The 9,679-nt window shown below is 39.5% G+C and overlaps 1 protein-coding gene across 4 annotated transcripts in view; it reads left to right on the top strand.

Moving 5' to 3' along the window:
• The window catches only part of trip12 (thyroid hormone receptor interactor 12), a 31,172-nt gene extending 23,374 nt beyond the window's left edge, over nt 1-7,798 (top strand). For all 4 annotated transcript variants that reach the window (XM_014018154.1, XM_014018153.1, XM_014018151.1 and 1 more), the window contains 13 exons: nt 585-712; nt 827-978; nt 2,951-3,093; nt 3,186-3,342; nt 3,464-3,562; nt 3,654-3,768; nt 4,016-4,170; nt 4,302-4,466; nt 4,546-4,710; nt 4,799-4,912; nt 5,040-5,134; nt 6,053-6,156; nt 6,259-7,798. In XM_014018154.1, coding sequence (XP_013873608.1) covers nt 585-712; nt 827-978; nt 2,951-3,093; nt 3,186-3,342; nt 3,464-3,562; nt 3,654-3,768; nt 4,016-4,170; nt 4,302-4,466; nt 4,546-4,710; nt 4,799-4,912; nt 5,040-5,134; nt 6,053-6,156; nt 6,259-6,455 — 1,789 coding nt within the window. In that variant the 3' untranslated portion in view covers nt 6,456-7,798. The remainder of the gene's footprint in view (nt 1-584; nt 713-826; nt 979-2,950; nt 3,094-3,185; nt 3,343-3,463; nt 3,563-3,653; nt 3,769-4,015; nt 4,171-4,301; nt 4,467-4,545; nt 4,711-4,798; nt 4,913-5,039; nt 5,135-6,052; nt 6,157-6,258) is intronic.
• The last annotated feature ends 1,881 nt before the right edge of the window (nt 7,799-9,679 follow it).

The raw sequence follows: 9,679 nt of genomic DNA, 5'->3' as shown, positions 1-9,679 counted from the left end.
TCTATCTATCTATCTATCTATCTATCTATCTATCTATCTATCTATCTATCTATCTATCTATCTATCTATCTATGCTGAAGGCATCTGTCGGAGTTGCAGTGTTCTGCATCTCTTATTGGAGGTTCAGTAAAATGACACATTGATATCAAAGTATGGTGATGTCACATCCAGTGCACATGAGCAGATGTAAATGGACTAGATATTATTAAAAGTTTCTACCTAAACGCACAGATGAAACTGTCAGTAATCTGATCGTTCAAACTTTAAAAGTGTAGTTTGTCCTGTGTGTTATTTGTGTTCATTTCACATGTTGTATAATTTGTATCGGTTTCTCTCTTTTCAGTTCTTGTATTTCTCTTCTACTTTCCCCTTTTCTTCTTTACTACAGTGTAAAAAAACACTGATGATGCAGAAATTAAGAAACTAGCATTCAGTTTTGTTTTCTACTGAAGTGGCTTAAAAAAATAAAAGTGTAGTTTGTCTTTTAGAGAAGTCCCCCATCTAAAGTAGAGTTTTCTTACAAAGTATGAAGCTTGAGAAGTGTTTGGCAGCATTCAGAGACTAAATGTTCTGTATTCCTGCAGGTATAAGCCTGTGAGAGAAGACGAGGATGGTAGCAAAGACTCTGTGGGCGGGAAGCGAGGCAGAGCCCAGACTGCTCCCACCAAAACCTCCCCACGCAACGCCAAGAAGCAAGACGAGCTGTGGCACGGTGAGAACCTGAATGTTCTCCTCAGTTTGACATGATCCAAAAGGACTAACTCTGAAACACAGTGAGATGCAAATTTAATCAAACTGTGCGACATTCATCGTTCTGCTTGTTTAGATGGTGTTTGCCCCAGCGTCCTCAATCCCTTGGATGCATACCTCACTTCAGAGCCACCAGAGACCATAACGTTTGATGACCCTTCTTTAGAGGTCACCTTGCTGCTGAGGGTTCTTCAGTCTATCAGTAGATACTGGTTCTACTTGTATGATGTAAGTCATCAGGATGTTGTCCTGATTTTAGCAGATCTCATTAAGAAACTTCGGTGTGAATACAACACCTAACAGCAAGCTAGTTTTTAACTTGATTGCTTTTAATTCAAAAGATCAGAGGATTAATCTGCACATCCACTCCAAAGCCAGTACCAATGCTGTGCTCAAACAAAACAAATGCAGGAAAAATGACCCAATTTCAACTACTTCATTATAAAACCCTAGAAGAAATTATAAGTCAATTAAGCTCCAGTTCCTGCTGTCTGGATGTCCTACCCACACATTTCTTTAAGAAAGTCCTGCCTGTTGTTGCTAATGATCTGATCCAAATAGTGAACTCATCGCTGTCTTCAGGTGTTTTCCCCCAGGCTTTGAAAACAGCAGTTATCAAACGTTAAAAAAGAATAATCTAGACAAATCACTACTGCAGAATTACAGGCCGATCTCCAACCTCCCATTCATCAGCAAAGTTATTGAAAAAGCAGTTTTTAAACACTTAAATAACTTCCTAACAACAATGAATCGCTTTGAGTCATTCCAGTCTGGTTTTCGTGCTCACCACAGCACGGAGACGGCCCTTGTAAAAGTGTTCAATGACATCCATATAAATACAGACAGTGGGAGAACCACAGTGCTGGTTCTGTTGGACCTCAGTGCAGCTTTTGACACTGTTGACCACGACATCTTACTGAATCGACTGGAGTGTTGGGTCGGACTCTCCGGTCCAGTGCCCCACTGGTTTGATTCTTACATAAAAAACAGGGATTTCTTTGTTTCAATCAGAAACTTCTCATCAGAGAGGTCAAAGGTCGCATGTGGGGTACCCCAAGGCTCAATCCTAGGACCCCTTCTTTTCAATATTTATATGCTCCCGCTGGCTCAGGTTATAGCAGGAAATAGGATTAGCTACCATAACTATGCRGATGATACACAGCTCTACATCACGATGTCACCAGGTGACTCYGAACCAATCCATTCACYGAATAGGTGCTTAGAACAGATAAATGTGTGGATGAGCCAAAACTTTCTCCAGCTGAACAGAAACAAAACTGAAGTTATTATCTTTGGACCTCAAGAGGAGCGAACTAGAGTCAGTGCGCAGCTTCAGTTATTACAACTAAAAACCAGCGATCAGGCCCGAAACCTGGGAGTAGTGATGGACTCTGACCTGAACCTTCAAACCCATATTAAGACAGTCACAAAGTYGGCCTTCTATCACCTGAAGAACATCTCCAGGATTAGAGGACTAATGTCTCAGCGTGATCTAGAGAAACTCATCCATGCGTTTATCTTTAGCCGCATTGATTACTGCAACAGCATCTTCACAGGTCTGACTAATAAATCGATCAAACAGTTGCAGCTGATCCAGAACGCTGCTGCTCGCAACTCACTAAAACCAGGAAGATAGAGCACATAACACCTGTTTTAAAGTCCCTTCACTGGCTCCCTGYAGCTCAAAGAATAGACTTTAAAATACTGCTGTTAGTTTATAAATCACTGAACGGTTCAGCACCACAATACATTAAAGATCTGCTATTGCTGTACCAACCGTCTAGACCCCTCAGATCTTCTGGTTCTGGTCTGCTTTGCATCCCCAGAACCAGAACCAAACGAGGAGAAGCAGCATTCAGTTTCTATGCACCACAGATTTGGAACAAACTTCCAGAAAACTGTAAAACAGCTGAAACACTGGGTGCCTTTAAATCTCAACTTAAAACACACCTGTTTAGAGTTGCTTATGGCTAAATTAGGATTAGAGTGTGGGTTTTGATGTCTTCAATGTATTTGATGTTTTTAATGTTTTTRTCTGATGTTTTTTAATGTTTTTATCTTTTCTTTTTATCTCACATGCTGTTTTTATTTGAATTATGTAAAGCACTTTGAAATGCCTTGCTGCTGAAATGTGCTATACAAATAAAATTTGATTGATTGATTGATTTTAAATGTATATTTTCTGTTTGTTTTTTTGTAGAATTCTGTGTGTAAGGAAGTTATTCCAACCACTGAGTTCATTAACAGTAAACTGACTGCCAAAGCAAACCGACAGCTACAAGACCCACTAGTTATCATGACAGGAAACATACCTACCTGGCTTATTGAGCTCGGAAAGACCTGGTGAGTGGAGAAGTGCAGGAACTATAAATGAGAAAGTATTTATGTTATGTTCATTGGTTGATTTGACTTTTTTTYCCTCTCTATTTCCACAGCCCCTTCTTCTTCCCCTTTGACACCCGGCAGATGTTGTTCTATGTAACCGCTTTCGATCGAGACAGAGCCATGCAGCGCCTACTGGACACAAACCCTGAGATCAACCAATCAGATTCTCAGGACAGCAGAGTCGCACCTCGTCTCGACAGGAAAAAGGTGAGTTTAGTTTTAGTATAGTGTGTTGCAGCATCGACTCGTATTTGAGACGTTCCACATCAGTGAATAGACTCGAGCTGCAGCTGGCCGTCACCTTTTATGCCTTTTTTTCCCTTCTCAGAGAACGATAAACCGCGACGACCTCCTAAAACAGGCAGAGTCAGTAATGCAGGACCTTGGCAGCTCCAGGGCCATGCTGGAGATCCAGTATGAGAACGAGGTACGCTTTGTGGCTTCTCTGTATATTCAAACCAAGAACTTGTCCTGCTTCTACATGGTGTGGAATAAATATTTTATTTTCTCTCTTTCAGGTGGGGACAGGTCTTGGTCCCACTCAGGAATTTTATGCTCTGGTTTCCCAGGAGCTTCAGAGGGCTGATCTTGGCCTTTGGAGGGGCGAAGAGGTGACTCTGGCCAACCCTAAAGGTACCGCAGCTCTTCCTGTAAACTTTGAGCTAACATTATTGGAGTACAGTTTAAAAACATTATGAAACTCTTTACTATTGTGTGCAGTGAAGTTATAGTTTGGCCCTTCTTGTTCTTGATGAAAATCTCTTGAATGAAGTTAATTTTCTAATTGTCAGTAGCGTTTATACAAGAACAGAAAAGGTTGTAGTTTTATTTGTGCTGCTTGTGTCATAACTGCACCCTCTCCTCTGTTGCTCCTCATCAGGAAACCAGGAGGGGATGAAGTACATGTTCAGCTCCAGAGGACTGTTTGCTGTTCCCTTTGGCAGAACAACTAAACCAGCACACATAGCCAAAATCAAAATGAAGTTCCGTTTCTTAGGGAAGTTGATGGCCAAAGCCATTATGGACTTTAGATTGGTAATTTGTTTTCTATTTTATKTCAGTTCATAAACACACAACATGAACTTCAGTGTTAGTTTTGTGTTTGAGTTGATTCTTTAAGCACCTGTTAGGCATCACGTCATCATGTTTTCTGCTCCTTCTCCTAGCTGGATCTACCTTTGGGACTCCCTTTTTATAAGTGGATGCTACGGCATGAGATGTCTGTAAGCTCTCACGACTTGACCAACATTGATCCTGGTGTGGCCAAGTCCATCCAGCACCTGGAGGATATTATTCGTCAGAAGAAGAGGTTGGAACAGGACCGATCTCAGGTAAAAGGCTCTTAACCCACACAAATACATATGTTCTTGATAGTTACATGTTAACATAAAAATAAATTCTTCCCTTCAGACTAGAGAAACCCTGCAGCAGGCCCTGGAGAGCCTGAACATGAATGGCTGCTCTGTGGAGGAGCTCGGTTTGGACTTCACTCTTCCAGGATTCCCAAACATCGAGTTGAAAAAGGGAGGCAAAGACGTCCCGGTCACCATCTACAACCTGGAGGAGTATCTCAGGGTCTGTGATACACACTTGTTCTCCTGCTTCTCTTTTTGTTCTTTATAGTTTGATTTTGTTTTGGTAATTTTTTTTCTTCTTCCTGTAGTTGGTGGTGTACTGGACTTTAAATGAAGGCGTGTCRAGACAATTTGAGTCGTTTAGGGAAGGATTTGAGTCAGTTTTTCCCTTGCATCACYTACAGTATTTCTACCCAGAGGAGGTGAGAAACTTTTCTCTTAAGTTAATATCAGTAAATAGTTTAGTCTGTAGTGATAAAGTCCATACTTACTCCTGGTTGTTTTTTTTYCCTTTCTTCTTCCTCCCTCACCATCTCACATTCCCTGCAGCTTGACCAGTTGCTGTGTGGCAGTAAATCTGAGACCTGGGACGTCAAGACGCTGATGGAGTGCTGTCGACCGGACCATGGATACACACATGACAGGTGCAATAAGACACAAACATTCCTACTAGAGTTTAATGGAAAGCTTCAGTTCACAGCWATGATCAGGTCATTTTAAGTGCTTCAGTAAAGGGCAGCTGAAAGAGCTTTTTTAATCTAATGAAGCTTTTTGAGATCTGAAATATCTTCAAAAATGTTTTACAAACATAAAAGTTAAATTACAAGTTAAAGGATAGGTTACTGGTTGTGTCAAAATGAGGGCCACATAGTGCTGCACACTTGCCCAAATGTAATAAAACTGCCACTTAAAAGATGTTTGTTAATAAACCAATATACCATGCAGTAATTTAACATAATTTTAACATATTTTTCATATGCACGTACAACACTTGTACTTTTGTTTAATAAATATGAATACAAAACATTTGAAGCAAACAAAATAAACATTTACTGTGATTTGTCTTTTTTCAGTTCAAAGTTCTCTCATAATCATGAAAATAAAACACACAAATCCCCATCCACCTCATGGATGACATTGTGAAAAAAAAACAAGTTGCTGTTTGTGTACTTGAGATTTCAGTAAACCTCTCATATTTAGCGCTGTGCATCSTGTTGTGTCTTCATGGCAGATTAAACACAAGTTTGCCTTGAAATTCTGTGAACAGATGCTCTGCCTCCCATTTCACCTGAAACATTATTTTTCTCTGTCCCGTTTTTCCTTTACTGCTTTCTTAGCCATTTCTAATGGTCTCTTCCTCACTGGTAGAGAAGACGTGTGCGTGAGGTGGCGCCATCTAGTGGCWAACTTTATTGCAACCTATTCAGTGCCRCTGAGMCACTTTTATATGTTTTTGTAATTTTTAAAAACTAATCTAAGGGCTTATGGCTCGCAGGCTGCCAGTTGGCCGTCCTTGCTGTAATATATTTTAAAATAAACTCTCCCATCTCTTGTTCGTGCAGCCGTGCCATTCGTTTCCTGTTCGAGGTCCTGAGCAGCTTCGACGCTGAGCAGCAGAGGCTCTTTCTGCAGTTTGTCACAGGAAGCCCGAGGCTGCCTGTCGGAGGTCAGTAATTCATCCTTTCTCTTTTTTTTTTTTAAATTCAGTGTTCAAACCTGCAGTTTTGCCGCTCATTCACCTGAGTTTTTTGTTTTTACTGTTCACCAGGTTTCCGGAGCCTGAACCCCCCTCTGACCATTGTGAGAAAAACATTCGAGTCGACGGAGAACCCGGACGACTTCCTCCCATCAGTCATGACCTGCGTCAACTACCTGAAGCTGCCTGACTACTCCAGCATAGAGATCATGAGAGAGAAACTCTTGATTGCTGCTCGCGAGGGCCAGCAGTCTTTCCACCTTTCCTGATCTCRCCACATCTCACATTTAAATGCCTTCTACAGCGACTGATGAAATCATGACTTCCTTAGTTTTTTTTTGTTTGTTTTTTTTTGTTTTTTTGTAATCACACACGTTGAGGCTATGGGGTATAGCCTTCTTGTTAGAGAAGCAGCTTGCAGAAAAGTTAAGACTTTAAATATATATTTGCTGCCCCTGTCTCTCCAAAAAAAAGGAAAAAAAATCTAAAAAAAAATTAAAATACAAAAATGGAAAGTTGTTCCATGACTCARAAGTTAAAATATWAAAAAAAAACAGAGTAAAACCTATATCAGTAGTTGAGTAATGTTAAAAAGATGAATACATCTGGGTGACATTTTAAATTGCATTGCTATGTGATATTTAAAAAATAAAATAAAAGGGATGTCTCCTCTCCAGAGCGGTGGACAGCTTACTGGGTGTTGGGGAGGAACGGGGGAGGGGGGTGTTCATTGAGCAAGCTAGGTTTACTTTAGCTCCAAAGATCATTTGTACAGACAAATTTGCAGACTTTTGCTCATTCTACACATTTGATAGAATAGTTCTTTGTTTTCTCGTCTCCTCTCGGTTCTTCAGTCGGACGTTTTCTGTATTCTATTGGCCCCCGGTTTGTGTGTCGCATTTCGGTTCAGCTTCCTCCCCCCACCCCACCTCGTGTGTCTCTTTGCTTCCACTTGTGAAAAAAACGACAGTTGCAGTTGGCTGAATGCGGGTAGTGAGAAGATCGTATTATCTTTTTATTTCTTTGAGCTCTACCCATGTTTGGACTGTGTTCTGGCCATCCTTTATTACAAAACGAGCTTTCAGCTTAACTGAAGATTTGTAACTGATGTGTTGGTTTATTTTATTTTTTCTCTTTGATGGAGTTGGCATCTTTCTGTTTGGCCCGACGGAATCTGTGGGGTTCTTGTTTTGGCAGACCAAGCTCTGAGCAAACCCCCACTCCCACCCCTTCAACACATAATGTAGCTGGGCACAAAACATTTGGCTGGTCTCATTTTATCGTTTCACGGCCAGGCAACATTTCAAGTTCATTTATAGAATAAAGTATATATGCAGTTTCACACCCTGTCTGAGGTGGGAATGTCTGCGTTACAGTTTTTTTTTAATTTTCTATATTGTCTTTATTTCTTGCTGTAGTTGATTGTTTTTCTTTGCACTGCTGGCTTGGAACAAACCGTGGTGTGCACTTGCAGTCTGTGGCCAGGGGAGGGCGCCACTGTATGCTTTCCTGGCCCAATCGTTCATGTGCTGGTTTCTAAGATCTGCAATAATTTACTGCATCAGGTTCTTGTTTTTACCTGAACATAAATAAAGTAACTGTTTGACTCATATTTTGTTCATCGTTGTATTTTTTCCCCTCATCTTGTTTGTTTTTATCGCTGCTGCKACCTGTTGATTTGAACCATTTCCCCTTTGTCCAATTTAGACGGTTGGTTAGAAATGTTTTTCTTTTGTTCTCCTTTTAGGACAGCTTTTTCTTAGTTACTCTAGTAGCACCAGATATCTAGTTGAGTCACCTAATATGTCATTTTGGAGCTGTCAGAGTAAATTACCGACAGTTGTGTACTCAATGACAAAAAGCTTAGGCTGCGATTGAACGTTGTAGGAGACAKAGTGTCGAAATAATACTGAGCTGATTTTTAATCAGATTTCCTCTGAAACTAAAATAATTATTGTTTTTTCAAGTTCAATTGTACTTGGTAATCAAATTTTATGCATAAATTAAAAGTTAAGAAATGTGTGTAATGAACAGCTTTGTCATATCAAGAAGGTAAACTTGTATAATCCAAAAAAAAATCCTTTATTCATTTGATTATTGGCAAAGGACCTCACTCGGTTGTATTAGTCACTTTAAAACCTTTTATTTTTTTTTAAAGAAGTAACTGCAGGATTACTGTTAAGGTTTTTGGGTGTATTTTTTTTCTTCATAATCCTCAAACTGAGGTACGTTCTGTTTGTAAACYCAGGTTTATGTGCTCTCTGGCAAAAAATTCATTCTGAAAAACAACTTATTGCACTGTTGTCTTGTTCAGGTGTTAAAACAACTTCAGTTATAAAAAAAAAGCTTACATTTTACACAACATTCTGTGTAAAATGTATAGCAGAATGCAACAATTTGCAAACCTCAAACACATGTTTTTATTAAACAGTTTAAACATTTGATGCTTTCTAAGAAATTTTTACCATTTTTAAGGTAATTTTGAATTTAACGGCAGCAACACATTTAAATAAAGATGAGAGATTACTTTCACAACAAAGGGTTGTGAAAGTAATTTAAAGGTGTGCAGCGGTTCACTAGTCTAAAATAAATTCTTTAAAAAATAGTGAATAATTTCAAAATGTTTCTCAATGAAAAATTGGGAAGACTGAATTTTGTTCCACTTGAGTCTGAAAAACGCTTAAATTTTAACCGCTAGTTAAAGCTCTATCATGCAAAGAAGCAATATGAAAATTGGCAGTGGTGGGCAGCACTAATCTAAAAATATTTCCACTAGCACTAAAACACTAACTCAAATATTTAGGTTCCTTTATTCTAMAGCAATAATGCATGGAAAATTTTAGCAAAATCTAATTCTAAAGCACTAAAATAACCCAGTCAACACATGGACATTCTTCAACAGACAAGTCACATGTTGCCATGTTGCTCTCTTAAGACTTATCATTGATGTTCCACAGCTGTATTTGGGTTGTCACCTAGTGGATAAGTGACATGAACAAAATGTGTGACAGCTTTCATCCTCAGCTGTTAACATTTACATTTAAAGACCTTAATTAGTGCTTCTAAATTTAGCCTATAAATTTAGCAAGTGCTAATCTACTGATGCATTTTAAAGCCCTAAAGCACTAATCAGGAAATTAGTTCCCCTATAATGCTTTGGTGCTTTAAGGGAACTGTGCCCACCACAGAAGTGGTTTTGATCAACTTGATACTGTGGTATAACCTTTAGAAGCAAAGAGCTCATGGGTCTTAAGGGAGAAAAAAAAAAAACTCACAAAGTCTAAATCCAAGAGGAGTCCAGCTATTTGTTTAACTGAATCCTGCAGCTGGTTAGTCCCTGAAGCTGTCAGTCAGCACTACACCACGCCCACCTTTTCAGGAGTCAGCGAGTAACGTGTTTGTCAGTACCTTATTGATTTTTGTTTGTGTTTTGTTTTCATACCTCACTTGGAGGTTAAGAGTCGTGACAGACGGGGTTATCCCTGCTACCCCC

The sequence above is a fragment of the Austrofundulus limnaeus genome, unplaced genomic scaffold (genome assembly GCF_001266775.1).
Source record: "Austrofundulus limnaeus strain Quisiro unplaced genomic scaffold, Austrofundulus_limnaeus-1.0 Scaffold184, whole genome shotgun sequence".
NCBI lineage: Eukaryota > Metazoa > Chordata > Actinopteri > Cyprinodontiformes > Rivulidae > Austrofundulus > Austrofundulus limnaeus.
Note: the sequence above shows the minus strand (reverse complement) of the source record. Positions and strands in the feature narration are given on the sequence as shown.